General features: G+C 47.7%; 1 protein-coding gene across 5 annotated transcripts in view; it reads right to left on the bottom strand.

Moving 5' to 3' along the window:
• Window positions 1–9193: 9193 nt before the first annotated feature.
• Window positions 9194–18607, bottom strand: part of MCF2L2 (MCF.2 cell line derived transforming sequence-like 2) — a 148491-nt gene continuing 139077 nt past the window's right edge. For 3 of the 5 annotated variants that reach the window (XM_054282271.1, XM_054282269.1, XM_054282270.1), the window contains exons 28-34: window positions 17919–18008; window positions 16158–16229; window positions 14433–14519; window positions 12302–12420; window positions 11642–11754; window positions 11119–11222; window positions 9194–9968 (exon numbers count right to left, since the gene is read on the bottom strand). In XM_054282271.1, coding sequence (XP_054138246.1) covers window positions 9868–9968; window positions 11119–11222; window positions 11642–11754; window positions 12302–12420; window positions 14433–14519; window positions 16158–16229; window positions 17919–18008 — 686 coding nt within the window. In that variant the 3' untranslated portion in view covers window positions 9194–9867. The remainder of the gene's footprint in view (window positions 9969–11118; window positions 11223–11641; window positions 11755–12301; window positions 12421–14432; window positions 14520–16157; window positions 16230–17918; window positions 18009–18607) is intronic. The other 2 variants (XM_054282272.1, XM_054282273.1) reach the window with 1 other exon arrangement.

Below are 18607 nucleotides of genomic sequence, written 5' to 3'. Positions count from 1 at the left end.
TATTTAAGGGCAAACTGCATATTTTATGTTAAGGCACAGAAGGGAGAGGTGTGACTGTGTGCACAGAGCACCGGCTAAAGGTAACACAGGGCTGAGCAGAGCCCCAGACGGGCTCTTGTCCCACGGGCACCATCCTGTGCTGCTGGGCCCGGGGAGCGAGTGTGCACGAGTGTGAGCAAGTGTGCATGAGTGTGTAAGAATGTGAGCAGGTGTGCGTGAGTGTGAGCAAGTGTGAGTAGTGTGCAAGAGTGTGAGTGTGCAAGAGTGTCAGAGAGTGTGTGTGCAAGTGTGTAAGTGTGCAAGAGTCTGTGTGAGTGTGAGTTGTGTGAGAGTGTGAGTGAGTGTGCAAGGGTGGGAGAGTGCAAGAGTGTGAGTGAGTGTGCAAGGGTCTGAGTGTGAGTAGTGTGCAAGGGTGTGAGTGTGCAAGAGTGTGTATAGTGGGAGACAGTGTGAGTGTGCAAGAGTGTGAGAGTGCAAGAATGTGAGCAGGTGTGAGTGAGTGTTCAAGAGTGTGAGTGTGCATGGGTGTGAGTGTGCAAGGGTATGAGTGTGAGTAGTGTGCAATAGTGCAACTGAGTGTGCATGAGTGTGAGCAAGAGTGAGTAGTGTGCATGAGTGTGTAAGAATGTGAGCAGGTGTGCATGAGTGTGAGCAAGAGTGAGTAGTGTGCAAGTGTATGAGTAAGTGTGCAAGGGTCTGCGTGAGTGTGCAAGAATGCCAGTGAGTGTGAACATGCAAGAGTGAGTTTGCAAGGCTCTGAGTGAGTGTGCAAGGCTCTGAGAGTGAGTGTGCGAGGGTGTGAGTGTGCAAGAGTGTGCGTGTGAGTAGTGTGCAAGAGTGTGAGTGTGCAAAAGTGTGAGTAGTGTGTATGGGTGAGTGTGCAAGTGTGACTGCAAGTGTGTGAGTGAGTGTGCAAGTGTCAGAGTGTGAGTGTGCAAGTGTGTAAGTGTGCAAGGGTCTGCGTGAGCGTACAAGAATGTTAGTGTGGAAGAATGTCAGTGAGTGTGAGTAGTGAGTGTGAGTAGTGTGAGAGTGTGAGTGTGCAAGAGTGTGAGTAATGTGAAAGAGTGTGAGTGAGTAGTTTGCAAGGGTGTTAGTGTGAGTGGTGTGAGTGTGCAATTATTTATTCCTTTCCAGGGTTCTGATGTCTCCTTGCTCCGCCTTTAGTATAGCTCTAATGGCTCATTTTCTTTAAATAGAACAGATACCATAAAATAATGAATCACCCTTCTGAAGGGCGGAGCCAAGATTCTCCTCTCTTCGCTCATCCTGGGGGCACTCAAACAGCACCACAATCACAAGCCTGAGCTGCTCTGGGCAGCAACAAAAAAAATAAAATAAAAATTTGGAAAAATAGAAAAATTTGAAATAAAAATTAAATAAAAAGATAAGTAAAAAATTAAATTAATTTAAAAAAACCAAACAAAATAAAGTAAAAACTGTTAAGTGCCATAAAATGTTGCAAAGAAAAACTGTTGTAAAATGTCGTAAAGCAAACCTGCCGTAAAGCGCGACTGTCGTAAAAGAGGCGGGGCCGTAAAGCGTGACTGTCGTAAAAGGTGCCATAAAGTGCAGCTGTCGTAAAAGGGGCGGTGCCGTAAAGCGCGACTGTCGTAAAACTGCCGGAAAGCGCTACTGTCGTAAAGGAGGCCGTAAAGAGCGACTGTCGTAAAAGGGGCGGGACCGTAAAAGCGCGACTGTCGTAAAACTGCCGCAAAGTGCGACTGTCGTAAAAGGGGGCGGTGCCATAAAGCGCAACTGTCGTAAAAGGGGCGGGGCCGTAAAGCGCAACTGTCGTAAAACTGCCGTAAAGCGCGACTGTCATAAAAGGGGCCATAAAGCCTGACCGTTGTGAGACTGCCGCAAAACGCGACTGTCGTAAAACTGCCGTAAAGCGCGACTGTCGCAAAAGGGCGTGCTGTAAAGCGCGAGTGTCGTAAAACTGCCGTAAAGCGTGACTGTCGTAAAAGAGGTGGGGCCGTAAAGCGCGACTGTCGTAAAAGGGCGGGGCCGTAAAGCGCGACTGTCGTAAAACTGCCGAAAACCGCGACTGTCGTAAAAGGGGCGGGGCCGTAAAGCGCGACTGTCGTGAAACTGCCGTAAAGCGCGACTGTCGTAAAAGGGCGTGCTGTAAAGCACGAGTGTCGCAAAACTGCCGTAAAGCGCGACTGTCGTAAAAGGGTGGGGCCGTAAAGCGCGACTGTCGTAAAAGAGGCGGTGCCGCAAAGCGCGACTGTCATAAAACTGCCAAAAACCGCGACTGTCGTAAAATGGGCGGTGCCGTAAAGCGCGACTGTCGTAAAAGGGGATCGTAAACCGCGACTGTCATAAAAGGGGTGGGGCCGTAAAGCGCGACTGTCGTAAAAGGGGCTGTAAAGCGTGACTGTCGTAAAGGGGACGTAAAGCGCGACTCTCGTAAATGGGGCTGTACCGTAAAGCGCGACTGTCGTAAAACTGCCGGAAAACGCGACTGCTGTAAAGGAGGCCGTAAAGCATGACTGTCGTAAAGGGGCCGTAAAGCGCGACTCTCGTAAATGGGGTGGTGCCGAAAACCGCGACTGTCGTAAAATGGGCGGTGCCGTAAAGCGCGACTGTCGTAAAAGGGGATCGTAAACCGCGACTGTCGTAAAAGGGGTGGGGCCGTAAAGCGCAACTGTCGTAAAAGGGGCCGTAAAGCGTGACTGTTGTAAAGGGGACGTAAAGCGCGACTCTCGTAAATGGGGCGGTACCGTAAAGCGCGACTGTCGTAAAACTGCCGGAAAACGCGACTGTCGTAAAGGAGGCCGTAAAGCGTGACTGTCGTAAAGGGGCCGTAAAGCGCGACTCTCGTAAATGGGGCGGTGCCGTAAAGCGCGACTGTCGTAAAACTGCCGAAAACCGCGACTGTCGTAAAATGGGCGGTGCCGTAAAGCGCGACTGTCGTAAAAGGGGCGGGGCCGTAAAGCGCGACTGTCGTAAAAGGGGTGGGGCCATAAAGCGCGACTGTCGTAAAAGTGCGGAGCCGTAAAAGCGCGACTGTCGTAAAAGGGGTGGGGGCGTAAAGCACGACTGTCGTAAAACTGCCGTAAAACGCAACTGTCGTAAAAGGGGCGGTGCCGTAAAGCGCAACTGTCGTAAAAGGGGCCGTAAAGCGCGACTGTCGTAAAAGGGGGCCGTAAATCGCGACTGTCGTAAAGGGGCGGTGCCGTAAAGCGCGACTACCGTGAAAGGGGCGGGGCCGTAAAGCGAGACTGTCGTAAAAGGGGCAGGGCCGTAAAGCCAGACTGTCGTAAAATGGGGTGGGGCCGTTAAGCCAGACTGTCGTAAAACTGCCGTAAAGCGCGACTGTAGTAAAAGGGGGGCGTAAAGCGCGACTGTCGTAAAAGGAGTTGTAAAGCGCGACTGTTGTAAAAGGGGCGGGGCCATAAAGCACAATTGTCGTAAAGAGACTTTTGGACACAGGGGTGTTGGAATCCATAAAGTTAGAGGGTTTTTAGGAAATGGTTAAAATAAGTATAAGCCTCAGAATGAAGTTTTGTTAGCATTGCAGATACAGCAGAAAAGTTTCCCAAGCAGTAGAGCATACGTAACAAATAACAATCAGCCTCTGTAAAAGTAGCTTTAAGATAACAACAGTTATTTAATGTATATCTTTAGAAAATTAGCATGAATAGAACTCTATTCTTTATCTCTTATGAACCAGTCTTTGTTTTAAATACCATTACGTGTGTTTTATAAGATTAGATAGAATACTTGTCAATATGTGTTGTTCTATGTATAATTAGCTAAAATCTAAACTGAGATAATTTTATGTCATTCTATATAACCCCACCTTCTCAAACATTCTCTCTAGATCAGCGAACTATTAACATCATGTCTCCATTGTATGTCTTAAAACTGATGTGCTAGAAATAAAAGCAAAAAGCTCTTCACTAATCTAGTTTGTCCAGTGTTATCCATATTTAGACGTAACTGCCACAGCAAGTAAATTCCTTTTTTAAGTCATAAGTTCCTAACACAATTAAACCTCTATCTACCCTTCTACCCCATAAGGGGGATTGAGCACTTTAATAATATCTCCCGCCGGGATCTGGCTGCCGGGGAGGTGGTCCCAGCTTGCAGGGCGCTGGTTGAGCTCTTTGCTGCAAGGGGGATGCCCGCAGCAGCTCCCCGCCGAGCTCTCCTCCTGCCGTGACTCTCGAACGGGACACGCCCCCCCTTTCCCCCCACCCCCGTCGGAACCCACAGCTCCGGTACCCGCAGTCCAGCTCACCCCTGCCGCCCCGCCCCCCGCGGTCTGGACACCCGTTTCCCCGCCCTCAGCCACGCCCCCTGCCCTCGTGGCCCCTCCCACAGCTCCCACCATTTCGTTGGTCTCTGCTGTCCCGGCTACCGCGGGCCCCGCCCCCACCTGGCCGCCCACCAGCGTCACCGCGGCCCCGCCCCCTCCTGCCCCCGCCGCTCCACCCCCGCCACCCGCAGCAGGGCCCTTGGGGGCCGCTCCTCGCGCCCTCCAAGTCCCCCCCGCCCCCTTTGCCGATCCAGCGCCGGTGGTGGCCAAGTCCCGTCCGCGTCCGTCGCTGCCGCGTCTTTGCAGTCCCCTGCGGCTCCCGGCTCAGCGGTGCCGAGCACGCCTGGCGCGGCCGCGCTGGCGTCCGCAGCGCCCCCTGCGCGCGTTGGCGCAGGAAGCCCCGGCCCCCCCCCGTCGGCGTTCAAGCGCTCGCAGCACGCCCCAAGGGGCCCCAGTTAACCCCGTTCCTGCCGCCGTTCCTCCAGCGCAATCCCCCGGTCCCGGCACGGCACCGCTTGCGCTGGGACCGGGGCACCCCAGCCCCCCACCCCGTGCCGGCGCCGCGGCATCTTACACCGGTGGCCGCAGCCTGTCCCGTGCCTGCCGCGGCTCCGGCTCAACTTCCCGCCAGCGCCGCCCCTGCCCGCCGGGCCAGCAGCCACCCCAGCCCGGCTTACGAGCTCCCGGCGGCTGCAGCCACCGACCAGCTCACGGCTCGCCATGGCCCCCCCGCAGCTGCCTCCCGCCGCCCCTACGCCGCTCCTACGCGCCGGGTTTATCTCCCGCTGACGAGCCCGCCCCGCCGCCGCCCGTGGTCGCTTTCCCGCTCCTGCCGCCGCCGCTCGCCACCGCGGCCCCGGGCCGAGCCGTGCCTTCCCCCCCCACCCCCCCTGCTTCCGAGCTGCGGGATGGCGCGGCTCCGCCGCCCCCTGCAACCACGGCCGGCCCGTCGTTCCCCTCCACGACCGCAGCCGCAGCTTCGTCTCCAGTTCCCGCAGCGTGCCCGCCCGCCGCCGGCCATGCGGGCGGCCGCCCGACGCCAGCCACGCATGCGCAATTGCTACAACCCCCGCACCAGCAATATGACGCCGCGCCGCCTCATCCAACCACGGCGCTGCTTCCGGGATCAGCCGCACCGGCAGTTAACTGTCCACAGCCCGGCCAGCACCCCCCTCACTGCTGTGGCCGCAGCTTTGGTACAGCCTGCCGGCTCCGAGGCGCTGCAAGAGTGTGAGTGAGTGTGCAAGGGTGTGAGCGGGTGTGCATGAGTATGAGTCAGCCAGAGGGCTCCTGCACAGCTCCCCGGGCCGGGGCAGGAGCCGTGCCGGCAGGGCTGGGATGTGCAGCAGCAGCAGCAGCAGGAGCTGTGCTGGCAGTGCTGGGATGTGCAGCAGCAGCAATGGAGGCAGTGCTGGCTGCAGTGCTGGCTGCAGCTCTCCTGCAGTGCTGTGCAGCAGGAGAGCCTCGAGCCTCACTCACTCCTGCCCTGGCATCCCCTGCCCTGGGCACCTGCCAGAGCCCTGCTTGGGCAGGGAACAAAGCAGCCCCCCCGTTGGCACCTGGCTGCTCCTAATTCTTCTTTTCTTCATGCCAATATCAGCTGCAGGAACATGGTGGCAGCAAGGACTTGAAGAGTCAGGGCAGGTGAAGTTTGCCCCCAGAAATCTGGATACTGCATGAAATCAGGTCCAGTTTATCTGGCTCTACTTGCACTGTCTTTCTGCATTCTCATTTTCACCTGCTTGCCTTTCTGTGTGATCCACAGCTTGTATTTGGATCAATTAGCACTCCCTAATGAACACTGGTAGTGAAAGGCATGCAGATATCTCAGGAGTAACTATTATAAATTCATCTATGACTTTCTCTGTCTGTGTGAACCTTTGCACTCTCCTAAGAGTCCCAGCAATTCAGAACACAACTAAGGGAGATGGGTAATGTAAAAAAACCCTACTCTGCCTTTTGACACACGTGTTGGACAAATTACTCTTATATTGGACAAATATGTCATTTTTTTCAGCTCTGATAATGCGCCTTTACTGATAATTCATGTATTTCAAATAGAAAACAATGTCATTTTACTTGTTGCTTCATATAGAGACATCAACCACAAGGTTTTGTACTAGTTATAATTTTTATAAATTTCAAACAAAGTGTGGTTCTACACAGGTCAGAATGGCCTAATTACAGGAAGTTCATTTGCACACTTTTTTTCTTGTAATAAATTCATACATTCTGTATTGACTGGAAAAAAGGACAGGTAATTCTGTGCTCTTTCCCTGTCTGATTATCTCTCATCAGTCACAATATACAAATACATCATTATCAACACCATGGAAATCATGTAAGAAAACAAACTGTACCAATTCTCAGCTGGGGAGAGAAAATCTTAGCAGCTATTTCAGTCCAGCTGCAAGAAGAAATACACATTTTGGATCTTTTTTCTTATTATTCTTATATATCTCTAATCACATATATATATATGTTTGAAGTCTTTGAGTATTTTTGGAAAGGAAGCACATGGCCTTTCTCATACCCAATCCTGTTTGAAATATCAAGACTCTAAGAAAATCATAGATAATAAAATGGCTTCTCATCACACACACGACCAGAACATGACACACACAGAGCTTTGCTGTCACTGGCGAGGAAAGCCAGAGCTCAGAAGTGGTTTGGCTGCAGCTGTTTGTGTTCAAGACAACGAGCACTGGTCTGGTTCTCCACCTGGTGGGGTTCCAGGTGAGAGGAGAGGATCAGGCCTGATTCTATTCTAGCCTGGTTTACTAAAAGCAAGACTTGTGTGTCGTGCAACTGCCCGTCTCTGTTGGCCATTGGTGCCAGGGAAGGACTCTGCAGCCCACCCACACCTGAGTGGGCACTTTTGAGGGCAGTTCTGAGGATGTGAAGTTTCTGAAGTTTCACAGAATAGCAGCAGGGCAGAGAGCCCAGGCAGACCCTCAGCCTGGAGGGCAGGTGTGGCCAGCCCAGGCCCAGGAGTTGAGCCAGGCACGGGGCCAGCAGCAAGGGCTGCTGCAGCACAGATTTACCTGGGATCTGGTGTCTTCTACAGCCAAATCTTAGTCACAACCATTACCTTTAAATGACTTCTAAATGGTCACTAGAGCATCTCCAAACAACACTGAAATGAAATCCTTATTTTAAAACTATGATTTTTAGGTCCATCTACCTGAATAGGATGGTGTCAAAGACCTACAGACAGAATAAGCATACTCTAACACACATTAGTCTTGCTGGACTTTACCAAATCATCTTCTAGACTGTCCATGGAGAGTCATTCCCTTAATTATCTCTTTGCTTGACAGAAATACACTAATTAAAAGACTGTCCTGCATACTATTTAAAAAACTCAAAAAGTCATCAAACCCCATTTTGTCTCAGCAAAGCCAGAAGGTTGCTCCTTTGTTTTTCCATCCATCAGCAATGTCACAAATCTTCAATTTGGCACTTTCATACACTCAGGGTAACCCTCCCCTCTCTCTCTCCCACACACAAAAGGTTACTATACTCACTAATGTGCAAAGCTCCCTAGCCCTTCCCTCTCCTATGCTTAGGGCAGGGGTAGACAGCAGCACTGTTCCTGTGCAAAAATTACTGAAAGTAATAGAGAAACCAGAATGAGCTCATTTTAGAGAGAGGATTGCACTATAAGAAAATGTCACTGCATATTTCCTTAGGGGCCTGAAAGGAATCAATTCTTCCTGCAAGATGCTGATAACCACAGTAGACCAAGAGGATTCGTGTTCCTGAGTGCCTACATGTCAATTTTGAGGTAAATGACCAACACAAACAGGCAAGCTCCTATCTCTGTAGAACAAGAATAGCTCCCAGAAAGGTCCTTTAGTCCTGAACAGAAAATGTCAAAAATCACAGATTTTAGATATGGAGGGTTAGAAGAGCCATGGGAATCAATCACCACATTGCAACTTAGAATCAAGCAGTAAGTCTTCACAGGCAAAAAAAAAAAAAAAATCTGACTAACCCTTTTCCTGCTCCAAGGCTTTTTCTAAAACAGGACTATCTGCCTGCTCCACAGCTATCCTGACTCCCACACTACGGTACTTGCAACACCAGCCTCCACTGAGACACAAAGGAAAACATTCGAGTCCCTGGGAAGGTGAGAGCAGAAATGGCACACACACCTACTGCTTTGCTCAGAGGCTCACTTAGTAAAGAGTGGGTTTTGGTTTGCTTCATCTCCATTTCTAGTGCTTTTAGTGCCCTCTGTTATTTACATAAAGCACCACTAGTCTGAGGGTTAAACAAAACATCCCTAAGAGTGAAAGCCACTCACTCACTCTTGAGTTTCTTCTGGGCTCATTTTTACCAGACTGATCTTTGCCTGTTTGCAGCTCTTAGTCAATATTTATCTTTACTAGCAGCTAGTTTAAATAGCTAGTTTAGCTATTTATCTTTACTAGCAGTATTTATCAGTACTAGCAGCTTTTGTGGGACCTAAGACCCAATTACCATCAAAATGCCTTCATGCCTTAACAGCTGCTCTAAATGAGCTAATGGCTTCTATAGGAATCATAACATCTGTAATCACTTTATATTATACATTACATCCTTATGTGGCAGAGATTTGGTACAGTCCTTTCATCAAACGTCCTGGAAAGAAGTATTTAGCAACAACACTTTATCCACTCATTGGAGCATCTAATGCTCACTGCCTATTTGCAATGCTGAAGTATATTCCAAATGGGGGGTGAAATGTATCTACTCATAGCCCAGCACACAAGGAAAGCATGCAGTCTACTCAAACATGTGACAGTAAATGGCATTCAGCTGAATTCTCGGCACCAAGTGCAAAGGGTTGTGATCCAGCAACCAGAGACTGTAGAGGGGGCAGAGGAATGACTCAGGCTGTAAAAAGAGTTCAGTGTTCTTTGTCACAGTAGTGTTACATGTCTACTTCCCTGCTTAGCCCTGCGCCTCCCAGGCAGGAGCTGCCACCGGCACCATGCCAGGTGTGGAATGCTGTGTGCAGCAGGGCCTTCCTGGGCCACGGCACTGCTGCTGATGGTCCCAGCCAGGAGTCTCCTTTCCACAGCCACCCTCAAGTGGGGTGTTTTTGGTGTTGACTGACAGCAAGAAGGGCACATTTGTGATGATGTATCAGCTGGAATTAAGGAGGACAGGGAAGGCACAGCCAGAGGCAAGCAAATGGAAAAACCTCCAGGTGACCCCAGGGTGGAGCAAGGACTCGTAACCACCACGTGCCCCTCTGCAGTGATGTGGTGCTCAAGCAAAGTTGCCAAAAGGTGCGTGCATAGAGACTCTTCAGCTCTGCTGTTGACCTAATTTAGGCCACATCTTCTGAAACAGTTTGATAATCAATGCAAGAAGCATTTTTCTCCTCTAATACTGAAGGTAGGCTTGATGTTTTCCGGATGTTTAATGCTCCTTTCAAGTTTGTTTTTCCCAGCTTGCCAGGTAGACAGCACAGTTCTCATCTGTTCATGTTGATAAAATTTTAGTGAATTATGAACCTCAGAGCTTGTGAGGAAGGCAACTTTGATCCAGTGTCCACCCAAGATAAAGACAGGTGGATGGGTCCTGAGGAAGGCTGGTCCTGCTGTTCAGCTGCCAGCCCTCTGTTCTGCTGGGAAGCTTTTGGCCACCTCACTTTCCTTCGTGTCTGACTCTACTGAGGCTGTGCTGCAGGAATCGTTGTACGTGTCTGAAAAGGAGGACATGGACATTGTCACTACAATGTGTCTACAGGATTTTTCATCTACAGTCTTAAGGTTCTTTCTTAAAAGCATGGAATAAAATAGAACATAAAATCACAGTTCTACTGCTCTTCTAATTCCTTCACAAAAGGCATGGGAGGCTCTTCTGGTGTGTAACTGTAATGTGTGCCTGGCGTTGTTTTTCTTTTGAAGCACTGGACATGCCAGTGAAATGAGAGCCATAGTTGGGCAGGTGAGGAGAGGACTGACCTGCTATGGAGGTGAAGTAGCAGCAATTACCAAACTCCCTTTACACCACAACAAAGAATCCTGAGGTTAAAAAATTATTTCCTCCACTTAAACTGACCAAAAAGATCAAAAGAGATCAGTAATTCAGAATAAAGTGCTGGCAGCTCTCCATTGCAGATCCCCAGGGAATGGCTGGGCCAGATTTTGCTTTTTCTGCTACCAGAAGAAAAGCAGGACACATTTGGTAAGTTATATTTAAGGATGGACAAATATTAGTCTAGAATTGTAAACCTTTGATCTGCAGAGTTGCTCAGATTCAGCTTTTCCAGTGCAACCTGTTTGGGTGTTAGGTCAGAACCAAAGCTGTGACTGGATAACTTTTAGTGCTGATTTGGCTGAAATCTTGCCAGAGCAGCCCTTCCTGCAGCTTTTGGAGCCAGCTGTGAAATATGATGAAGGCAGTAATGGTTCATGAAATTTTAATGTTTTCAAGCCTAGGCCAGAAGCACAGCCCTGATGCTGGTCTCCATCCAAAGTCTATCCATGCCAGGATCAGAGCTGCCCTGCAGGCACACCCTGTGTATGAGATGCTTGGGCTCCCTGCAAAGCAGCCAGCCTGAGTGCTGGTAGCCATAGAAGTTGGATGGGAGATTCAAGTTCTGCTCAGAAAGGGGAAAACAATTAAGCCAGGCCAAGGAAAGCTGCTGTGCCTAACCAGCTCTGACACCCAGGCACCAAATTTCAGGTTAGCTCAGCCATGTCACCAGAGACTGTAGCACAGACGTGCACTCAGGTGAGTACTTCAACACAGAAATGCACTTTTTATCACCTTTTTTTTTTTTTGCTATCACATTCTTTTTCAGTATGGAGCAGAAAACAAACAAACCGGTATCACATTTTCTTTATTACCTGCATTGCTGCTCTTAATTATGTTGTTACTGTCCCCCTCTGCTGGCTGCAATATGCTGGAGGGAACCCAGTCGCTTTTCTCAGAGACCAGTTTCTTCACTAACCTGAAACTCAGAGAACAGTCAGTGACTTTTCCTACAGTGACCCTCCTTGGGTTGTGTGTCTTAGAGGTGCATGTTGGGCTATTATCTCCTGAACTAAGGAAGAAGGCAGAGGAGCCAGGGCAGTCCTACAGGTATCCATAGAGAATCACAGAATCACTAGGTTGGAAGAGACCTTCAAGATCATCGAGTCCAACCCAGCCCTAACACCTCAACTAAACCATGCACTCAATGCCACATCCAATGTTTTTTAAAACACAGCCAGGAATGGTGACTCCACCACCTCCCTGGGCAGACCATTCCAGAACTTTATCACTCTTTCTATAAAAAAGATATTCCCTAATATCCAACCTATATTTTCATCTTTTCCAGGAGGTTCTGGCTGTTCCAGCTGTCCAGTTCTGTCTCTCTGCCATACTCACCATTGACCATTCTCTCCTTCCTGCACAAACTGCACTAAATCTCCATCCTCAAGAGAAAGAGAATCTGGGAAACAGCTGTCAAAACTGCCTTCGACCCGGAAGAGATTGTTCCCCTAAAATGAATGAAACAAGGCACCAGAAACAATCACTATGGATGAAAGAACACTGTGCAAGAGATTTTAGTTAGATACTGAATTAGGCATTTCAAGTTGGCAGATATTTCTTCTGTAGGCAATTGTGATTTATCATGTCCAGGTTAAATATTACTCAAAATTTGGATAGACCTGTTCTCTGCATTTAGACTTTAGGCTTAACCCACCAGTCATTATTCTGATATAGAAATTGGGTTTGTTCACACCAGGTGAAGTTATCTGGAAAAGTCTGAAATTACTTTTTTTAAGACTCAGAGTTTTCCCTCACTTTTGTAGCAGGCAAAGCAACAGCCTACAAGAATGGGTGACTTTTTATGATTCTCATCCTGATCAACAAAAGACTTGTAATAATCTTCCAACACCCCAGATCAAATTTCCACCTTCTGTATTTCCACAGATCTATGGATTTAAGGCTGGTGTGAACCCAAACTTTGCAGGTTACATTGTGATCCTTAGAGAAGAGGAAGTTGTGCTGGCAAAGGGCAGTGTAATTTCAAAAAGCAATTACATTGTTAGGGTTGGTTTCTTCCTCCAAATCAGAAGAGTTGGAGAGTTCATCCATGCTGGAAGGGATGGCTTCAAAATCTTCAAATGTGTCTAGAGAAGGCATTTGTCTGCTGGGCCAACCTTTTCAAAAGACATAAACCAGACAGAGTTAGCTATCAGACATTAGCCTCTTTGAGAATCAGTCTGTAAAATAAATGTCACATGTTCACTTCCCGCTCTTCCACTTACCAAATTGCTGGTACTTTTTTATAGCTTATTCCACAGTTTTGCCATAAAAATTATGTCACAGCCATTATTCTGTCTCTAAAAAAGTCTAAAAGTCTGCACCACTCACTGTCCCTGGTGTGAAAGCAGCATGTGTGGCTGCAGTGTTCACACCCATGGATACTCCCAGTGCTCAGCATTGCTCAATCCCTTCAGCTCAGGAGGTACAAAAAACAAGGACCAGGAATCTTCCTGCAGAGCAAATGATAACTTGTGCTGACATGACTTTCAGAGGGCCACGGTGATTCAGTTTCCAGCTTACCTCCACATGTTTAAGTACATAGCCATGGAATTTTGGTTGACTTCTTATCTCCATCTCACCCAAGGTGATATTACCACCTGAGCAATTTACCAGCAATATATCCTGAAGCAGGCTGCAAGTGCAGGGAAGGGACAGAGTAAACAGCAAGGCACAAAAACAACCAGGGAGGTGAGGAGAGATCTCAGTCATATTTGTGCTGTACCTGTCTTACTGCATGATTTTCACCAGAACCATCCCAACCCAGTGGAATGGACTCAGTGAGAGATTTCCAGCCTGACTCAAGAGCCAGACTCTCTTCACCTAGAAAGGCATGTCCATAGGATGTGTCCTGAGGGAAACTGAGGCTGACCAAATCTGCCTGAGGCTGCCATGGTGCAAAAGTAGCTCAGGCTCTTTTGTGCAGGTGGCAAACATCATCTGCACTTTCCTGCACTTGATGCCTGTCCCCTTTCTGGTGGGGATGGGGATGACTACAGTCCAGCCCAGAGGAAACAGACCTTGCATCTACCAAGTAATTCTGTAGCCCTGACAGATACAAGCTGAATAGAGTCAGTCAATTTACCATATGCCTTCCTAAGTTAGTGTACCTGCTGGGCATGAGCTGATTCACAGGGACTTGGGCTGAGCAGATGCTGAACCAAATTCTTTACATCCTGTGGGCCATTGCTCTGACCACAAGGCATGGAGACAGATGCTCTCACAGTGGGATTATGCACATCCCAGCACTCTCAACCCACACCAAACCCTGGCCTGAGGCAATACAAAACCCAAGCCAGGCAGTTCAGGCAGTAAACAGAAAAGTGACCTGATCTGGGAGAAATTTATTAATTAGTTTATTTAATCCCTCCCCATGCATACCCTCCCTGCTATAAGCACTGGTTGGTGCAACACATGCTCATGCAGCTCTGCCACCCATGGATGTCTGCTCCAACAACTGCAACCCAGTTCCAAGGACACAGGGACCTTCCTCCAGCACAGCTGCATCCCCAGCTATCCCCCCACAGGCATGGTCTGGCCATCTGTGCTTTTAAAGGTGTAAACCAGCCTCTGAAGTGACACTGTCCTGTACTATACTAGCAAAGGTCTAAAGATACAAGAATATGCTGATTCTAGTTAACTTCAAACTGCTACTGCAATTTTAGTTCAAATTCACAGGCTGGACTACAAACACCAAGAGAAAAAGATACCCCTCTACTCCATTAGACAAAGCTTTCACAGTCTTTTGCCACTGTCATTTAGAAACCTCACCAGCCAGAATTCCTTACAAATACATCTATCAGCCTCCCCCTTCCATACAAATCCCTATTCTAATTTCAGAGACTAAGAAACAGCTTGTTTCTCATGCTTAATTCTTATAAAATAAGACAGATCAAATTCTAAGCTCTCTTGCTTTCAATTAAAATAATTATTTTCAGCCTGACCTCAGAAAACCAGAATGTGGGGCATTGTTTCTAAGCAAATGATCCAAGCTTTTTCTTGCATTGCTTTGGTGGGAAATAATATTCACCAAAAGAGAAAACTCTCCTTATAATAAAGAGAGTAAATATTATCATAAATTGAGTTTGCACTCTCAAATTGAGTTTACAAATACTTTAATTGTGTTTACCTGTCTGTGAAGCAGATCTAGGTACGGATCTCGTGGTGGGACCGGCATTACATTTAGTCTGGGCCAAAATGGTGTTCTCAAAAGCATCTGTGACAGGAAGTACAATTTGTGTCTTCAAGGTGAAACAGTGACCAGACAACCAGTACAAAGTGTATTCCTGCATCACCTCTGCAACTGACAGGCTCTTTAACAAACAGGTGGACTGGGGTCCAACAGTTATAAAAGAGGAGACACATGACCAGCACAAATGAGTGAAAGGACAGCAGCATTCCACAGAAAAACTGTAAGTCTGAGAAGGACAGAGAACAGCGAAATGAATCAAACAGAAGTAGTGATGTTAATTAAGGAAGATAGTTGCTGAGTGAATAGTGCAGTGTTCTATTTCATTACAGCTTCCTTACCCATTTTTAACATATTTTTCTTGCAGCTTTTAAAATCATTTTGTAGGTGATAATTTATGGTTTTGATTCTAATACATACAGCAGCAAAAGGGGACCAGGGAGACCAGAAATTAATGATTTCACCCTCGATGAATGCAACAGAATTTGGGGGGAGGAAATCCCTTGTTATTACCTCAGTCAGAACCCTGTCAATAGCAGCAATATCCTCTGGTAAAGGGGTGATAATGTCCATTGTTTCCTACTTAAAGATACTCAGCCTGGTGAGGGATGCTGTTACCTTGTTTGTAACCTGTGAGGAGCAAGTCAGTTCTATGCTGCAGATAGTTCTTGCAACTTGAAATGCCCCCTGTCCCTGCAGCCACAGGGGATGCTGAGATCAGGGCATCTGTCAGTGAGGGAAGCAAGGCATAAACCCCACACTTTGGGTGCTGCTGGGTGCCAGGATGGTTCTAAACATAGTGCCAGGGTCACTGGCAAAAGGAAATATTCTGCAAGCAGCAAAATGACTTCTGCTGTCTCTGAATTGTTTCTTCCAGAGTGCCATGGGAGATAGCTCTGATATTTCACCAGTTCCATCACTGACCTGTTCACTGGCTCTTCCTACCAAGATTTTGTGCAGAACAACACAATGCTATGAAAGGAGTCCTCAGCCCACATCTTCCTCCTGCCTGTCCTGCAGCAGAGATACTTGGATCCTTGTGTCCCCTGAAGGCAAATGGTCAGAGAAAGGCTGACAGTGGAAGCTGGTGATCTTCCAGTGGCTGAGGAGCAGCACCTCAATTTAACTCTTTGGTAGTGTTTGTTAAACAGTAATTTATGAATCTGCTGCAACAAATTGGTGGAAATTCTGCTTGTCTGAAATGAAACACTGCACTTGAAATGGCTATTAATGCACAGTCTAGCCTCCCCTGTAGTCTTCATGCACATGGCTCCTGTTTCTCTCATTAAGAGTAGACACCAGCAAGGGAAGAGGGATGCAAGTGGCCAGACTGCAGGTGAAGGTGAAAAGGAGCCCCTTAGCTCCCTGCTGCTGCTCCCTATGGAGGGAGGCAGAGCCAGGCAGAAAATCCAGATCCAGGTGACAGCCTAGAGCTTTACTTCCCAAAACAGGCAGGGAACTGGGGGTTTAATTCAGGCCCATGCCTAGGTGAATATGAGTGCAGGGGACAGGCAAGGGAGTAACAAGCTGTCTTTATCCCAGTTATGCAGATAAACTGACCCCAACCCCCTAATGAACTCCAGTGTCACCCACCAGCCTTGATGAGATGTGAATTCAGTGAATAATATCAAACAAGATTTTCATGCAGGATGGAAATACTCCTACCTTCAAACCCCAGGGGGGTTGGGTCACTCTTTATTTCATGTCTCTTGACTTTAACTGCAGGAACAAGGGGACCTGTGTGGAGTTTATAGAGTCACAAGGCTGTAAATATTGTTAAAGAAGAAACTTGCTTTCCTACGCCTGAAAACACTAACTACCTAACACTTGCAATTTCAGCCAGAAGAATGATCAACCCCTGGGTTCTGGGTGGTGGAGATACACACCTCTGTGCAGTGGATAGGGAACAAACCCTTTTGTCAAAAGACACTGAGACATCACAGCAAAAGAATCTGCTTCCCTTGGGGTCTCACAGACGCTGCCTCTCACTCTTGCCCAGGAGATGGCACTAAGGCAGCAGACCCGCAGTCCCCGCCTGCGGCCGTGAGCCTGGCAGGGCACAGCTCACAGAACCAGCACCTCTGACCCTCGGAACGGGGGGACACCAGCCACAGGTCCGTGTGCAGCCCCTCTCCTGTGCCCCACTGCAGATGTGGGGGGAGCTGAACTGCCAGGAGTGACGATCAGACACAGCAACAGCTTTGCCCAGAAGTGGTGACCACAACACCCTGGCAAGGTCTGCATCTGGGCTGATGCTCAGACAAGACTCAGGCTTCAGTTTTTCTGTCATCTGAAATATTTTCTTAAAGTAGATGCTGTGACTAAAACACTTAATTGAAAAGCACTGATTCTGTTTTCTAGCTTTGAAAATCATTGCAGAAGTGGTTTTCTCAGTATCCCAAGAGATTGCCAACAGTCTTTTGGCAGACAGTATTCTAGAATAGGACTTTTTGATATGAAACTGTAACAAATTTTAACTTTCATAGCAATTCACACATGCTCTCTTTGATACACCACACTAAAGAACAACCCTTGGTTGCCCATTTTCTTTGTAGATATGTGCTTCATTATGTTCCCCAGCTTTGAAAAGATGTATTAGGAAATGACTCAGTCTTCCCATAATTTAGCAACTGATCATGTATGTCTGAGTTGTTGCTGAGGGCAAAAAGCTGTAATAACCTCTTCTCATGTGCTATGCCCATCACTTCCATGTAAGGATGTTCTAGTGCTGTGGTCTAAAGGTGCTGTCAAAGAAACATTTGTAGGTAGTGAGACTGTCACATCCTGCCTCTGCCCATGAACCCCACCATGCCCTCATTCCCTGACAGCCTCACTGCAGCCAAGGATGTGGCTCATATCCCTCCCAGCTGTTGAGAAGGGAACAGATACTGAGCAACTTTCTTCCTGACAACTACAGAGCAAAGATTTTTATACAAATTAATTCTACAATTTTGCCTTCTATTTTGATCTTTTGAATTGCCCTTAAAAATCTTAAACCTTGCAAATCAGTTCCTCCAGTCCATTCCAGGAACTGCCAAAAGGTAGTATATTCAGAATTCCATGTAAGACCATATGTTCTGTTATCAAAATTATCCCTGATATGCAGGCATATATGCTACTGGAAACCTAACCCCACACCAGCCAAACATTAATCCAATTTCCATGGACACCAGCAACACTTTTTGGAGCCTACAATGGAGAAATTGGGAAGAGTCAGTCTGTGTGCTGACAGCACACCTCAATACACATTCAAAATGTCCTGGCCTGCCTCCCTGCAGGTGTTACACGGGTGCTCACTCTTCTTCTACTGGAACCTCCTGCTCAGTGAACACTGGGCCTGAGGGCTCACTCTGAGCAGCATTTGGCAGTGACTGTGCCAGGCAGCAGGCAGGGAGAGGGGGAGCTAAGCAAGCAGCAGGACAGTACCTTTGGTGGCAGCAGAAGCATTGGCTGTGGTGCTGATGGAGGAGGCTAGGGAAAAGCGACGGGTAACTTCTCTGTCCTTAGACTCTGGATCTGGGAGAACAGACAGATGCAATGCAGGGCAGGGTTAGAGGTTAATAAGCACTGGGGGTAAAAGGTGTTCAAAGCAAAGCAGCAGCTGGAAAAGGGTAAAGAAAAGAAAGGTTGCTCCTCTAAAAATACCCTCAACAAGGTGAAAAGCACAGAAAGTGTTACTGTGAACATATTTTCAAAGCAATTCCAATTGCACCAATTTCAATACTTCAGAAAAGAGCCATGCCAATTATTATTTTAGCAACCAACTAGTGTCCAAATACAGCTACAAAACACAGAAATGACCATGATGGCTGGAATGGGGTGTGCGTCTACAGATGAGGTTTGGATCATTTTAGACACTGAGCTGCTTGTTCTGTGATGACTGACCTGAAATACACTGAAAAACAAGCATGAATGGTTTGGAGTTCACATTTGTCATCTCTAAAATTTAACTGTGTGAATACCTGAAAATATTCTCCAAGCTTCCATCTTCACCAGTGCAAACCAGCTTGGAGAAGGTGAAGGCTAGAGTGTTTTTCTCTTTCCTTATTCTTCATCCTGCCTTTTCTCTAAGTCTGCTCAGGAGTAAAGACACAGACTCCCCACATTTCACTATG

Source organism: Melozone crissalis, unplaced genomic scaffold, assembly GCF_028551555.1.
Source record: "Melozone crissalis strain CALT ecotype California unplaced genomic scaffold, PUWL_Pcris_2 ptg000034l_1, whole genome shotgun sequence".
NCBI lineage: Eukaryota > Metazoa > Chordata > Aves > Passeriformes > Passerellidae > Melozone > Melozone crissalis.
The sequence above is the reverse complement of the archived record's forward strand: the minus strand, read 5'-3'. Positions and strand labels throughout refer to the sequence as shown.